The 17,133-nt window shown below is 39.7% G+C and overlaps 1 protein-coding gene across 16 annotated transcripts in view; it reads right to left on the reverse strand.

Moving 5' to 3' along the window:
- Positions 1–16,794, reverse strand: part of slc8a1a (solute carrier family 8 member 1a) — a 30,176-nt gene extending 13,382 nt beyond the window's left edge. For 7 of the 16 annotated variants that reach the window (XM_067259174.1, XM_067259175.1, XM_067259169.1 and 4 more), the window contains exon 1: positions 14,981–16,638. In XM_067259174.1, coding sequence (XP_067115275.1) covers positions 14,981–16,524 — 1,544 coding nt within the window. In that variant the 5' untranslated portion in view covers positions 16,525–16,638. Of the gene's footprint in view, positions 1–14,980 lie in introns of all 16 variants that reach the window. The other 9 variants (XM_067259166.1, XM_067259164.1, XM_067259165.1 and 6 more) reach the window with 5 other exon arrangements.
- Positions 16,795–17,133: the final 339 nt, after the last annotated feature.

A 17,133-nucleotide genomic window follows, 5' to 3' on the forward strand; every position in this document is an offset into this window, starting at 1 on the left:
TATTTGCCCTTTATTTTCTTGGGTCTCGTTCTCAGGGGGAAAGATCTGACACCCTCCGACACATTCATACTTTTGTGGTGAAATTCTGGAAAGGGCAGCCTCCTGCTGGGATGGTGTTTACTACATTTTCTGTACTGCTGTATCTATTGGAATTTTTCTTGGAAGATTTCAATCAACAGGATACACTTTAGCCAAATAAACCCCTAGAAACTGAAAATGGGACAAATTGTTTACTTCTCTGACCATTTCTTCATTCCAAATCGTAGCTCACATGCTTAATGGAAAAGGCTGCGCAGTCTAACATAAAGGACATCCCTTTAACTGATTTGAATCCATGTAATACAACTGGAGGCATCTTTCATTAACTGGAAGTTAATGCCAAGCCAAATTCGACCATCATTTAGACTGAGCCGCAAGAAAGGCTAACTCCTCAATGTCAAAACTATATTAACAAACTTGTTCATGATCCACTCAATTATAAAACTCCGGCCACATTCATACATCATACTTACAAGCTGAGAGCAGGACTGTGAGGAGCAATTTTCTTTTGGGTGCATCTGGAGAAGGCAATCTAGTAGTTGTTGATTCGCCTTTGAATGTTTCTAATTTTTCACCCAGATTATTTTTCCATTTCCGGTCTGATGCAGAAGAATTATATTGGTCTTAAAATAAATGTAATTTTACTGTCATACTATAGTGTACATTAATTAAGCTTGCAGCAGATTTTAGATGGCAGTACATTTCAGGTCGTTGCAGCTAAATCACTCATGCATTATAACAAGCTGCTAAACTGTTTTAATTATTATCCAAACTGACAATATCTCTACAGCCTAAGCTATTTCCTCCAAAGCAGTTTTCTTTGCCAAGCAGTTAGATAATCCAAACTACGAAGTTCACTCCCAAGTCATCCTTTTACTTTCTGATGCTTTCTTTGAAGAAGACTATTTTACTGTATGTTTTTAGTTACTCTATGTTAAATAGTACTTTAGATCTAAGACATAAGGTCCTATACATGCACATAAACGTTAATAAATAGAAGCATTCCTTTATAATTTACATTATATCCGAAGAAGATTAGTTTTTCAATAAACCAAACAAACCCTCATTTTGTCATAGTTTATCTCTCAGCTACCAACCCATAATGTGGTGAAGTGAATGTGGTATTGTCCTAGTGAGGAGAATTCTAGAGTATTCTGTCATACAGAGGTCAATGTAAAACATTGCCATATCTGGCTTACTGTAGGGCGTGTATGTCCTCTGATATGTTCTCGTGAATGAATACACAGCCTAGACAAGTTTCTATGAGAGGCCGTATAGGCCATAATTCATACTTGGTCTCATATACAACACCATAACCTCACATATATACCATTATACTCTGACATATATACCCTTATACTCTCACATACAACACCATTATACTCTTGCAAATAAACAACTTGGTCTCACATACAACACCATAACCTCACATGTATACCATTATACTCTCACATATATGCCATTATACTCCCACATACAACACCATTATACTCTCACATACAACACCATACTCTCACATATATACCATTATACCCTCACACATATAACACTATACTCTCACATATATACCATTATACTCTCACATTCTCACACTCTCACAAGACTAACTCCTGACAGAGTGCTGCTGCCGCTCCTTGATGCACCTGATCTAGGTCTGAAGAGCCGGCGCATTTCATTGTCAACGTTTGTTAGAAATAGCCCCTGTGGATGTCTGTTGTCTTTGATTCCAACATTTCTGACAATGAGTCAGGTAAATCCACCAAAAAACTCAAATGTAGAATTCCATAGTTGTTTAGGAAGCTATGCGAACAAGCTAGCACCCCCACTACTTGAGTCAAAAGTCCCAGATCAGTTTTTCAACTGATGAAACAAACTATTATTTAAATGCCAATGCCTGTGTGAATACTGTCCCATATGTGGCACTGGGGTTCTAACAGTTTAAGACTGCCTGGCAACAAAGTAGCCTAAAAAGCCAAAAAAAAAGCCTAAAACAACCAAATACGGTTTTTGCACAGGTCCGCAAACGCCCCGCAATCGCTTCCCGTTTTAAAGAAGCATCTGAAGCAGACAGAAGAGGAATTGATGTTTTTGATATGTTGTGTTGGAGATGTAGTGACGTCACCAGTGCAAGTGCAGCTGATTGCTCTGACAATATGGCGTCTGCTCCAGATTCGACGTGTTTGATTTGGGATCTTCCCACGTATTGTTGTAGTATATAAGAAACCAAATGTTCATCGGGCATAAACAGCAAATGTTTACTCCTCGACAGGTCTGCAAACGCTTTGTCGCCTCGATTTGTTAAAACGATTTGTTTGTAAACCTCGACCTACGGTCTTGGTTAACAAATCTCGGTTTACAAAGGCGTTTGCAGACCTGTCGAGGAGTAAACATTTTCTGTTTATGCCCGATGAGTGCCCACACCCATTCACTGCAACGAAATAGCTGCATGAAACTCTGACTCGGAATCTGAGCTTTGAGACGCTTGACAAAAAAAGACAACATTTGGCGTGTGGTGCGTTTTAGAATTGTTAATGTGATGGGTTCCCATCGTATTTACATTTAGTCATTTATCCAGAGCGACTTACAGTAAGTACAGGGACATTCTCCCCGAGGCAAGTAGGGTGAAGTGCCTTGCCCAAGGACACAACGTCATTTCGCACAGCCAGGAATCGAACTGGCAACCTTCTGATTACTAGCCCGCTTCCCTAACCGCTCAGCCACCTGACTCCCACCTGACTATTTAAGACGAAATATTTTACAAAGAAGAGGTTTGTTAACTGTATATAGGGATGCGTATTGATAATATTTTAACGATTCCGACTCCTTATCAGTTCCTGCTTATCGATTTGATTCCTTATCGATTCTCTTATCGATGTTCCCCTCTACAGCCATAGGTCTGTGCGTCCTGCACCCCCACACACACACACTCGTTCTAAACGAATTTCTCAAACTGGCTTTGACTGGCTCTGAAATGAGCTAATACCTACCACCTCTAGGCCTCTTCAGGCCTCTGTTTTCAAAACAAAATCTAGTCGGAGATAGAAACTTTCAGTTTCCTTGTGTTCAAGCTTCTATTACTCAACACCAGTAGGACTTACAGGGGTCCTAACAACAGGGGAAATAACTTCAGTGTCACCTTTCAAAAGAGACCATTTACATGCATGTACTCCAAATGGTTCAACAAAAGCTTTCAATGTACTTTGGGTATGTTGTTTAGGCATTTTCAGGCACATTTAACAGGACTATTAAAAGGTTAAACAATTAAAATGCTAAGTTTAATAATGGATTAAAAATCGATATGCTCAGTTTAATAATGTGACACGCGAACGTTTGCTGATAACACACGCCGCCCCGATAACGTGAAATGATCAATAAGATCAATACTAATGGGAGACGAATGCCAGAGCTAAAATGTATGCTTCAAACGACGGGACAGAAGATAACTAGATCGATTACACACAATAAAAGCAAATTGCTTCACACAGTAACAAGTGGTTGTGATCACTTTTGAGCAGTTTAGCTCTACCTTAGATAGTTAGAGATGAAGCGCGAACGTTAGCTGCACTGCTGCATGCATCGAACACATGACGTTCCAGTAACTTCATTCCATGCTGTGTGTTCAAATGCTTCTTCCTATTTGGGTAACACTTTATAATAAGTCAACGCTTTTTGGCATTTACAAAGTGTTAACTAATAGGTAGTTAACCCTTTATAAAACATTTTGAAACATTAACAATACATTATTAAATAATTAATAAGCTTATTATTAAATGCTATGTTAATCATTAATAAACACTGTTAAACATTATGGATTTGATTCATAATACAATTCATAAGGTGTTTGATAACTGCATTACCATACTTTATACACAGCTTGTTAATATAGTTGCAAACCAGCAGTTTATAATCTGTTAATGGTACATGAGCTGGTACAGAAAGCATTAGCAAATGGTGTATTAGACATATTAACTTATGTCTTTAATTAATGTACGCCAAGTCGAATACATGATGTACACTAATACTTAGCAGATGTCTTAACAACTATTTTATAAACACTTGATGCAACTTGTGATTAGTAATGCAAGTTATAAAGCATTTACTAACTGTTAGTTAAGGCTTTTGTGTTATTTATTAAGGTATTCTTGTCCATTCTCAAACCTCACATTCACAAAGGTATCGTAACAACTATTTTATAAACACTTACTAATGATGAAACTTGTGATTAGTAATGCAAGTTATGAAGCATTTACTAACTGCTAGTTAAGGCTTTTGCGTGACCTAATCTAAAGTGTGAACTATCTCTGCCTTATTAAACATTTATAAGTTATTTATTAAGGTATTCTTGTCCATTCTCGAACCTCAAATTCACAAAGGCTGAACATACGTTTCTCAAAAGGAAACAGACACAACACAATGTGATACACAAAATTACTATTTTATTGAAGTAATGACAGGCATGTGTCTTACTAACTACTTAGCTCTACTAGCCGAGAGTGACAGCAGTCGATACGTTAAAACCTCAGTTTGATATTTCCCGGCATGACTGAACGGTCGAGGTTAGTAAGTTTTTTATTATATGGCATTTTTAGCTCTTTTCATTTAAAACATGTAGTTTTGTTCAGCTCTACTCGTCTTCTCACGGTGTGTTTCAGGTGTTAGCACCTAGCAACCAATCTGAAATCTGAGCAACCAAACCCAGCAATGTGCCTAGCGCTTGTCGTTTATCTCTCGGTGTTCACAGTTTTCTGCTCTTTTAGGAAGTTAAGAATTTCCTCGTCGCTGTTGATGTCTTCATTGTCATCTGGATAGTAAAACTCCTCGATCTCGCTCATTTTGAAGATGACATCAGCGGAGGGCAATAAGAATACGTATCAGACCGCAGATGAGGTCAATACGCGCATAGATATATATAAAGACTTAATACGCGGCTGGCATGACTACCCATTAGCCAATCAGAACGCTCGTACTGTTGTTGCAATTGAACCAATATGCTGTTCTTATTGGTTCAGAAGACGTTCTCAAAAAAGTTGTTGATATGTTGCCTTGCAGATGTAGTGACGTCACCAGTACAAGTGCAGCTGATTGCTCTGACAAGATGACGTCTGCTCCAGATTCGCCGTGTTTGATTTGGGATCTTCCCACGTATTGTTGTAGTATATCAGAAACCAAATGTTTACTCTTCGACAGGTCAGCAAACGCTTTGTCGCCTCAATTCGTTAAAACGATTTGTTTGTAAACCTCGACCTACGATCTCGGTTAACAAACGTTTTAACAAATCTCTGCTTTCAAAGGCGTTTGCAGACCTGTCGAGGAGTAGCTAAACATTTGCAGTTTATTACAGCCATTTTTGGAAAATGAAATACAGCTTCGGGTAACCAACTTTTATACCAATTCTACTGTATTGCTTCTTAATGGAAATAAAATACTATTTTATTACCCAGGTAAATAAATTAACAGCTATTTCTTCTAAAAAACAAAAACACAACATCTATAGGCCTATAGTCTTTCTATAAATGCTTAATAAGGCATAAATAGTTCACACTTTAGATTAGGTCACGCAAAAGCCTTAACTAACAGTTAGTAAATGCTTTATAACTTGCATTACTAATCAGAAGTTGCATCATTAGTAAGTCTTTATAAAATAGTTGTTAAGATATCTGCAAGGCATAGTGTACATCCTGTATTCGACTTGGCATACATTAATTAAAGACATAAGTAAATATGTTGTTAGTTATTGGGTGTGCTTTGCCTTCGGCAAGGGCACAACCTTTGTTCTCTCACATATATATTATTGGGTGTGCTTTGCCTTCGGCAAGGGCACAACCGTTGTTCTCTCACATATATATTATTGGGTGTGCTTTGCCTTCGGCAAGGGCACAACCTTTGTTCTCTCACATATATATTATTATTATTTATTCTTTTTGCCCCCCTAAAACTCAGTCAATATTTGGCCTACATAGACAAAGTAGGTGTCAAACGTTTCGTGTTGGTAGAGATTGAGTTGCTTCTATTGGAATTTACGTTCCGTTGCATGGTTTAGGCTGAAGTTAAGTTTTTGTGGCGAAAAGTGAAGCTAACGGTGGCTAATTTGCTAGCCACAGTCACTGACGTTACTAACGTCACTACGTCACTAACGTCACGAAAACACGCGTGACTACCTTTGGCAGAACATTCGTTTCGCATCTGTTAACTTGGGGGATAGCTATGCTAACCATAGCTTTACTGCAAGGCAGCTGCAGAAACGCCACAAGCAAAGAGGCCAGGGTGATAACTATTTACTCATTTTACTTTGTGATATGACACACAATTGTCATGTGTAATGTACAATATAAGCTGATATTATTAAGGAAGTACATCTACTTTCGGAAACAGTAGTCTACTATTTCACTGAAGCATTAGCATGACATTAGCCTCTGTTGCCCTGGCAACACATACTACAGTGGTCTATGATGCATCTGTTTTCAATCGTTAAAATAAACATTCCTCACAAATACATTTTCGTTGTAGGATTTATTATGACATTACATTACAAGTAAACGATTTGTGGGTGAAATTATCATTACCTGTGGTTTCAAACCAGTGTTGCTCACTGCAACGCTGTAGCCTACGCGAGACACTACAAAAACATCTACACAGCTGTAGGAAGTCAAACGGCGACAGAACATGTTCGGCACTCCCCTTATATCGCATTTTGCGTTGTTACTGACAATGATCGCTACCAGTGAGCTTTTTATGAAAACGATTTTCCACTAAATAAATGTCAAGCTTATTTACGTTTTTGGGGGCATATTTTCAGTTAGCAGATGGTACTGTTTGAATCGCGATTCCATCTTCTACTGCCGGTAACGTCGTACAATAATCTTCAAAGGGGGTTCTTTATTCATGAATGAATGCAATATGAGTAGGCTAAATTCCTTAAAATATCACGAGAAGGGAAAAACTTAAAAGGACGTTTAAGTCATAGAGATTAGGTCAATTTTTACACCGGTCTGCCAAATTTATTCGTTTTGATTCCCTTTCTTGCAGGGGAAATGAGAAGACATCTATTCCATTCTACACTTCACTCGTATTTTCAGTTGTAAATGAGCAGCAAAAAAAAATGCAAGCAAAGAGGCCAGGGTGATAAATATTTACTCATTTTACTTTGTGATATGACACACAATTGTGATGTGTAATGTACAATATAAGCTGATATTATTAAGGAAGTACCATCTACTTTCGGAAACAGTAGTCTACTATTTCACTGAAGTATTAGCATCATGACATTAGTCTGTGTTGCCCGGGCAACACATACTACAGTGGTCTATGATGTAGCATTATCTGTTTTCAATCGTTAAAATAAACATTCCTCACATATACATTTTCGTTGTAGGATTTATTCTGACATTAGAAAACGATTTGTTGGTGAAATTACCATTACCTGTGGTTTCAAACCAGTGTAGCTCACTGCAACGCTGTAGCTTACGCGAGACACACTACAAAAACATCTACACTACACAGCTGTTTAGGAAGTCAAACGGCAACAGAACATGTTCGGCACTCCCCTTACTTAAATTAAAAGTCTATCTAACTACTAACCTGAACTTCATTGCCACAGCCTAAACGTTGTCAATCTGTTCATGAAAATAATTAATTTCAGCCTAAACCGTACAACGGAACGTTAAATCCAACCAACGCAATCGCTACCAAGACGAACACAGCAGTAGTCTAGTACTGTACCGTAGTAGTACAATTTACCGGAGCAGCTTCTCCACACAGGGCTATATTGCATTTTGCGTTGTTACTGACAATGATCGCTACCAGTGAGCTTGTTATGAATGAGCGATTTTCCACTAAATAAATGTCAAGCTTATTTACGTTTTGGGGGGCATATTTTCAGTTAGCAGATGGTACTGTTTGAATCGCGATTCCATCTTCTACTGCCGGGTAACGTCGTAGAATAATCTTCAAAGGGGGTTCTTTAATAATGAATGAATGCAATGAGTAGGCTAAATGCCTGAAAATATCATGAGAAGGGAAAAACTTAAAATGACGTTTAAGTCATAGAGATTAGGTCAATTTTTACACCGGTCTGCCAAATTTATTCGTTTTGATTCAACGATGAGGCTGCCTCTTGTAGGGGAAATGAGAAGACATCTATTTCATTCTACACTTCACTCGTATTTTCAGTTGTAAATGAGCAGCAAAAAAAATGCTTTTAAATCTATGTAATCTTTATAAATAATAAGTATGCATTTTTATATAAAATATACAGAAATATCAGTTGTAAAAATGTCATTCAAAAACGGACCCCTGTGCAACCGACGCAAGCAAGCACACCCTACAATTTCCCCAGAAATTGTACCCTCTCTAGTTTACTCATGCTTTATAAAGGTAATGTAAATGGTTTGTTCACCATTTGCTAATGCTTTCTATACCAGCTCATGTACCATTAACACCTTTTAAACTACTGGTTTGCAACTATATTAACAAGCTGTGTAGAAAGTATGATAATGCAGTTATCAAACACCTTATGAATTGTATTATGAATAAAATGCATCATTTTTAACAGTGTTTAATAATGATCAACATAGTGTTTAATAATAAGCTTATTAACTATTTAATAATGTATTGTTAATGTTTCAAAATGTTTTATAAAGGACTAACTAACTATTAGTTAACACTTTGTAAATGCCAAAAAGCGTTGACTTATTATAAAGTGTTACCCATATTTGTAGTATTTCCTCCCTTCGACGAAATAGACTTTTTACACGCGTTACAAGTGGCGTTGTTGTCATTTTGTCGTGTGAAATACAACCAAACTTTAGAACGCTTCTTCCTAGTTGCCATGTTTGCTGCAGTCTGTCTATGCGCGAACTTTTATAGTTTATTCAGACAGACGTCCGCGTGTCCCATTATTAAACTGAGCATATCGATTTTTAATCCATTATTAAACTTAACATTTTAATTGTTTAACGGCACAGAGAATCGTTGACAGAATCGTTAAGGAATTTTGCTAACGAGTCCAAGGAATCGATTCACTGGGAACCGGTTCTGAACAAGAACCGGTTCTCGATACCCATCCCTAACTGTATACATATCTCACTCATACTGGCTAATCAGCTAACATGTTAAAGTCGCTGTCGTGACAAGCTTTGAGGTAAAATTAAAAACCTTCTAAATTTAGCAAATATTATTGCGCACAAGTATTTTAGTACAGTTAATATGTAATTGAATTCCATAATTTCCCCAGGAATAACTGTAAAAACGTATTTCAGGAACGGGTTTGTCCTCCCTACAATGACGCCGCAGCATTTGGACTATTCAAAATGTTATTAATGAGTCCATTGGCTTCATTAAGCTGCCCACTATCTGCCATCTTGTCATGTCATTCAGTCTCGTCTAGATAGGGAAGGTAGGCGTTACCCAAAATCATTCTTCTTCATGTGTAAGCCAATCAGGAACTGATAATTCAGTACTCTCTCACATAGACAAGTACTCTCTCTTGCACTCTGTATCGGGCCTTTCCCCTCTGCTCTATCTAGTCTGACGAAGCCGTACTGACATCTCCCCGTCACACAGCCCACAGGATGGAGATGGGCATCACAGTCGCGGTCATGCGATCTTCAAGCGAGGGGGCTTCACCGGGGGGTGGGGGGGTGGGGGGGGGAGCGGCCATGCCACGTCAACTCTGGATCATGACCATGACAGTGGCTTGCTAGGATTCTGAGGACAGATGAACTGCTGGGCCTGTCCTTATGGGGTTCAGAGCACCGTAGGGTTGCGAAGGGCAAAATGAACACGCACTCCCAAAATATTAATTGTGTAAACTGACTCTCTTCCTGAAGCGCCAAGTCACCCGTTCTGCCAAGTCGAATGTGTGTCAAAATGTGGAGTTCAGGCAAAGGAACTTTGTCATTTGGTGTAATGAGTTAAGTTGTGAATTTTAAATTATTTTACTGCATTACCCACAGAAACCCAATATTATATTAGAATAGTGTTATACATTGATATGGATCCATTTATAGGCCCTACCTCTTATCAGATTATACTCTGTTTGGTTTGACTTTTGTTTGACATCACTAAGAGAGGAAGAGAGGAGGATAAAGAGGGAGAGAAGGCGATGGAGCTGGATGGAGTCAGCACACATAGAGTGTCATCACTAAGAGAGCAAGAACCAGATGAGAAAGTGGACAGGTAATCAAGACCATGTAGATGCTATGTGTTTTTGCCTGCATTAAATGTTTCCAGGAGTACATTTAGGCGACAAAGCTAAATTCTCCCAGAGAAGTATAAGGCATGATCCGCAGAGATGTTTTATGCAAAAAGGGGAGAAGGGTTGAGATTGAGGGACTGTTCCTTAGGGTAAACTGGGTTGGGTTGTGGGGTGAGTTGACCCAATGTCAATGTATTTTTCATTTATTGTTAAATAATTGTATAAAAAAAAAAAAATCTATTATTTGTTTTGCCATTTAGCAGACACTCTTATCCAGAGTGACTTACAGTAAGTACAGGGACATTCCCCCGAGGCAAGTAGGGTGAAGGGCCTTGCCCAAGACCACAACATCATTTTGCACAGCCGGGGATCGAACTGGCAACCTTCAGATTACTAGCCCGCTTCCCTAACCGCTCAGCCACCTGCCTTCCAGTGAAATTCTGGATTTAGCAGGGGGTTTAACTACGGTGGCCCTGAAGTGCAAAACACTCCCCCCAAATATGAGTCAACTCCCCAATAGGATGACTTGCTCACCTCCCCCCAATACAAAGACACGCTCCGCCAAATGGGAAACAAAATTAAATCAACTCAAAAACACATTACATGAACTCAAACCAGAAAGGGTTGGTACAACCCTTTCGTCGCTGAATGGATGCAGTAACTAACAGGAAATAAGAAATTGATCTACAGAAGTATGAAATGCAATAGCCTGACAAGAGTTACGTGCACCACCATTTGTTTGGCTATCGGAGCATGTAGCAAGTACTTATGCAAAAGTATTACGTGTTCGATGTTACATGCTTCGATGGCCAAACAACTGTTCTGGTGCACGTAACTCTGTCATTATTTCATTTCGTACTTCTATCGATCAATTTCTTATTTCATGTTAGTTACTGCATCCATTCAGCGACGAAAGTACCAACCCTTACCGGTTTGAGTTCATGTAATGTAGTTTTGAGGTAATGTCGTTTCCCATTTGGGGGAGCGTGTCTTTGTATTGGGGGGAGGTGAGCAAGTCATCTTATTTGGGGGGAGTTTTTGTCTTTCGGAAAATAATCGGTTGGAATGTTCAGAATCACGCGTGTGACGGTACTCTGTGGGGCCCGCTTTCGAACGATCACATGTGTGACGCTACTCCTTAACGGGTTAAGGGCTGAGAACCCCTAAAGGTCTGATCCTAGAACTGCCCCTAATGAGACCTTTGCTGTTGGATGAAACTGGCAACAGCTTATGCAGTAAGAAACTAGAGAGGGTACAATTTCTGGGGAAATTATAGGGTGTGCTTGCTTGCGTCGGTTGCACAGGGGTCCGTTTTTGAATGACAGTTTTAAAACTGATATTTCTGTTTATTTTATATAAAAATGCATACTTATTATTTATAAAGATTACATAGATTTAAAAGCATTTTTTTTTGCTGCTCATTTACAACTGAAAATACGAGTGAAGTATAGAATGAAATAGATGTCTTCTCATTTCCCCTGCAAGAGGCAGCCTCAACGTTTAATCAAAACGAATACATTTGGCAGACCGGTGTAAAAATTGACCTAATCTCTATGACTTAAACGTCATTTTAAGTTTTTCCCTTCTCATGATATTTTCAGGCATTTAGCCTACTCATTGCATTCATTCATTAATAAAGAACCCCCTTTGAAGATTATTCTACGACGTTACCCGGTAGTAGAAGATGGAATCGCGATTCAAACAGTACCATCTGCTAACTGAAAATATGCCCCCCAAAACGTAAATAAGCTTGACATTTATTTAGTGGAAAATCGCTCATTCATAAAAAGCTCACTGGTAGCGATCATTGTCAGTAACAACGCAAAATGCGATATAGCCCTGTGTGGAGAAGCTGCCCCGGTAAATTGTACTACTACTGTACAGTACTAGACTACTGCTGTGTTCGTCTTGGTAGCGATTGCGTTGGTTGAATTGGATTTAACGTTCCGTTGTACGGTTTAAGCTGAAATTAATTATTTTCATGAACAGATTGACAACGTTTAGGCTGTGGCAATGAAGTTCAGGTTAGTAGTTAGATAGACTTTTGATTGAAGTAAGAGGAGTGCCGAATGTTCTGTCGCCGTTTGACTTCCTAAACAGCTGTGTACTGTAGATGTTTTTGTACAGTAGTGTGTCTCGCGTAAGCTACAGCGTTGCAGTGAGCTACACTGGTTTGAAACCACAGGTAATGGTAATTTCACCAACAAATCGTTTTCTAATGTCAGAATAAATCCTACAACGAAAATGTATATGTGAGGAATGTTTATTTTAACGATTGAAAACAGATAACGCTACATCATAGACCACTGTAGTATGTGTTGCCCGGGCAACACAGGCTAATGTCATGATGCTAATACTTCAGTGAAATAGTAGACTACTGTTTCCGAAAGTAGATGTACTTCCTTAATAATATCAGCTTATATTGTACATTACACATCACAATTGTGTGTCATATCACAAAGTAAAATGAGTAAATAGTTATCACCCTGGCCTCTTTTCTTGTGGCGTTTCTGCAGCTGCCTTGCAGTAAAGCTATAGTTAGCCTAGCTATCCCCCAAGTTAACAGATGCTAAACGAATGTTCAGGCAAAGTTAGTCACGCGTGTTTTCGTGACATTAGTGACGCAGTGACGTTAGTAACGTCAGTGACTGTGGCTAGCAAATTAGCCACCGTTAGCTTCACTTTTCGCCACAAAAACTTAACTTAAGCCTAAACCATGCAACAGAACGTAAATTCCAATAGAAGCAACTCAATCGCTACCAAGACGAAACTTTTGACACCTACATTGTCTATGTAGGCCAAATATTGACTGAGTTATAGGGGGGCAAAAAGAAAAAAAAATAATAATAATATATATGTGAGAGAACAAAGGTTGTGCTCTCGCCGAAGGCTTGAGCACACCCAATTAAGAAGGTTATATTGAAATGTGGTAACACTCATATTCTCATAGCCATGGAAATGTAAAATGTAAACTTAGTTCTTGGTTCTTTCCAGAGAAGTAAGGCTGCATAGAATAGGTATGGATTCAGCACCAGTGAAGTTTGATGGCTAGGATAGGGGAGGGAGCAGATGGCTGACTTGTGTGTGTGCTTCAGACTCCCCCGATCTTCTCCTCAGCTTTAATTTCTCCTCACTTACTGCAAATAGCAAGTGACACAGTCAAAAGCTAAGCCCTGCGTTACACTTCTTCAAAATGTCACATCAATTGTGGAGCCGGCAACTCTTTAGGACAACAGGGTTAATTTGCTTGTTAGTTTACTATTCATAAAATGCATTCATGTTTTGCTTCACCGATTCATGTAATTAACTAAATGAATCCTCTTCACTCATGAAGGGGAAGGATATTTATAGAACACAATTCATATCTACATAGTGAGGGACATTGCAGGCATATCTAGCAGTGTGTTTACAGTAATAGGCTTGGGGACGCCCTGCTACTGCGCCCCAACCACTACGAACTTCAATGCCAAGACTTATACATTTTCCAAATGATAACTCAAGTGCCACCTTCCCAATACAGACTGGTGCCCTGTCTATATATGGTTCTTCTTCCCCATGCAAAGCTGGCTGAGCCCCTTTCACATAACGCACTTCAAAGCAATCCGTTTCCCTCTGTATAAATTTGTGAGTGTCTCGTCATTAATCCGCTTAAAACAAGCACAAGTGCAGGGCCTTTTCCATTTCAAGAGGCTGGTGTTCTGTTCGTGCTGGCAATGTTTATTCTCCAAAGAATGAAACTGTTGTCAGCGACTCCCGCCACCACTCATTCTGTGGAAAGGTCCAGGCCCAACTGCTATTTCAAGAATATAAACCTGCGTGTACAACTGGGTGATCTAGGCCTAGAGTACTTCCAATGTGAAGTGGAAGATTATGTAAAGTGGGTACTGGAATCCTAGTCAAATAAAAGATTCATTATAAAAATCACAGGTAAAAGAAAGACTAAGTCTCTTATGAATGGCATTTTTGCTCAGAGTGCATGTCATATCTTTCAATAGATTTTTTTCCGACTACATATCTATTATGCTACAGCTGCTGGCTCTTGCTTCAAAAACTTGTAACCCTAATATATCTAAAAATGCATAGTTAGCATTAGCATCCCATTCTGATCACAATGATCATTTGTTGCCATTTGTTTCCTCCACAGCCAAGCAGCAGTGAGTCATCAAATCTTGCCTTCTGTGAGCAGCCAAATGAGGTAATGACTACACTCGCATGCTCACTGCACATCATGACAGATCCTACTGATTGAGTGGGGTCGAATACAGATACTAAAATAAAATACATTTCATAGGTCATATTACTACTTAGAATATTCATTTGTGACACAACGTTGCTGTGTATGCCTCTCCAGGCTCACAACTGTATGATGTCATGGCAGAAAGAAATAAGAAAGACAGGAGAGGCAAAGCTGAGAGAACATGAAACAGAAGAGGAAGCAGAAATAGAGGGCACACGAGAGGCTGACAGGAACAAAAAATTTACATTTGTTTTCACCCCTCAGGCATATGGATATATTATGAAGTTATTAAAAAATAAAAAATTGATTAATAAAACAAGAAAGTTGGACAGGACAACATATAGACTTGTATGGACTGGAATGATATGCTGTAATAAGGCCAATACTTTTTTTGGGAACTACAGTATTTTTATAGGGCAAGTATTAGTCAATGTGCAGTCACCTAGTCTTGTTTAAAGGTACACCCTTACAAACAAGCATAGTGACAAAAACAAATTAATGTTGTTTACCAGATCTCATCATTCTGGAACTCCAGTGCTCCATGGGTGTCCTCAAAGTCCTCTCCACCTCCCTTCGCTGAACCCTCAATGGTCTTGTAGGGCACGACAACTACTCCACGAGCTCCTGAGGTACGAATGACCTTCACCTCCATCATCCCAATGCTCTCACTAATGGTCATCACCGGTTCTTCGAATGTAAAGATCCCAGCGTGGTCATCGTCAAAGATGGTCACCGTGGCTGTGCATGGTAGGCCAAGACCTGCCAGGGTGTCCACGTGATTGGCCTCTGAGTGTCTGACACCTGTGCCCTCAGAAATTACCTTTACGTTGCTGAGGTGGACCAAGAAATGCTCGTCTTCCTCAAATATGTCATCGTCAATGATGTCTATTCGGATCTCCTTCTCCGTCTCACCGGGCTTGAAGACCACTGTGCCCTCAGTGAATTGATAGTCTGATCCGGCATTGGCTGTTCCATCTTCAGTGCGGTATTCCACTGAAACGGTATTGGTCAAGTCACCACCACGACGAACCACATTCAGCGCTACAGTACCACAGTTCTCTAAGCACTGGTATGTACCAGGGTCAAAAAAAATCTTTGATGAGAAGTCATTGTCCGAAACCTCTGACCGAACCTCGTGAGCACCAATGGCTTTCCTGGCTTGGTCGGCAGCATGTTTCTTCAAAACATTCCCAGCTCCTGTCATGATCCTGGTTGCCTGGCAACGGTAAAAGGCACGACTTTTCTGCTGTTGGGTCAACACCTGATAATTTGCCAATTCAATGAGCTGCTCCGTTTCTTTTTCCGGGTGTTTTTGTCTCAGCTCCTTCAAGATCTTGGCCATTTCCCGTCTGGCTTCCTCATTGTCCAGATCTCTCTCGTCCATTGCCATGTCTCCATCCATGCAATCCTCTCCATGAGAATTGAGCATCTTGCCCTCCATTTCAATGTCGACCTTTGAGGGAAGCTGAGGGTCTCCTTCAGTTTCAATGATCATCCCTTTCTGCTTCCCAGCTCTATAGCGCTTGTACACATACTTGTAGAAAAGAAGTCTGCGGTCAGCGACATAAGCAAACCCCACGAACAGCGGGAAGAAAAACAGAGTGAGAAGGCCTTCCCACACTTCTACAATCCCAGGAGAGATAACAGCCAAGATCAGATAAAGCCAGATGTAAGCGAATATACTCCATGTTGCTGTGACAAAAAATACCCTCAAATGTTTCACTTTTCTGGTCTCTCCATTGGGGATGACAGAAACACAGAGGCCAATGATAACAAACATGTTGAAGGCAGCGCTTCCGACAATTGTGTTAGGGCCCAGTTCACCTGCATGAAAACCATGGCCACACACCTCAACGACGGAGAGTAGGATTTCTGGGGCAGACGATCCTAACGCCATTAGAGTCAAGTTGGACACAGTCTCATTCCATATGCGCACGGTCGTTGTGATTTTTTCCCCGTTCGGTTTCTTGATGGTAATCTCTCTCTCCTGTGAAGTAATGACCTCAATGGAAGCCATGAATCTATCTGCAATAATAGAAACCCCCAGGAACATGTAAAACAAGCCTACAAAGTAAACAGTGGCTCTTGCCAACTGATCGGCAAAGGCTGGGTTTTCTGGTTTCCATACCGCCAGGATAACACCAGGTGTGCATTTATGTGTCCCTCCACCACATTGTGTACTATTCCCATCATCTGTAGAGTTAGTTTCCATGCTTAGTTTGGGACTCCCTGCTCTTGCATACTGAATTTGAGATGAAAATGCTGACAAAAACACAGCAAGCTGAAGAATGAATAGCATGGATGAAGTCCCAGTCTGCGCCATGGTGCTGATAAGATGTTATTAACAGGCCCTCTTTTCCGTGTCCCTGTCAGAAAAGAAAAAATGTATGTTTTACAGATCGTTACAGACATTGGATTCATATTTTCTTGACGATGAGAGTTTTTGTTATGAAAAATATGTTACATTTGGGATTCTCTCATAGACTGTCTTCAATACAGGATGTTATTGTTGTTTTAATGTTTTTTGTTAGTTACCCTAATAGCTAAACGACATACATAACATGTTTTGCCTGAATTCCATGCCAATGCTGTTGTAACCCTACATAGCATTGAAAACCAAATGAACAACTTTTAAAGTGCATCTGAAAATAATTGTTTTTCC

This window comes from Osmerus mordax, chromosome 21 (assembly GCF_038355195.1).
Source record: "Osmerus mordax isolate fOsmMor3 chromosome 21, fOsmMor3.pri, whole genome shotgun sequence".
Classification (NCBI taxonomy): Eukaryota; Metazoa; Chordata; class Actinopteri; order Osmeriformes; family Osmeridae; genus Osmerus; species Osmerus mordax.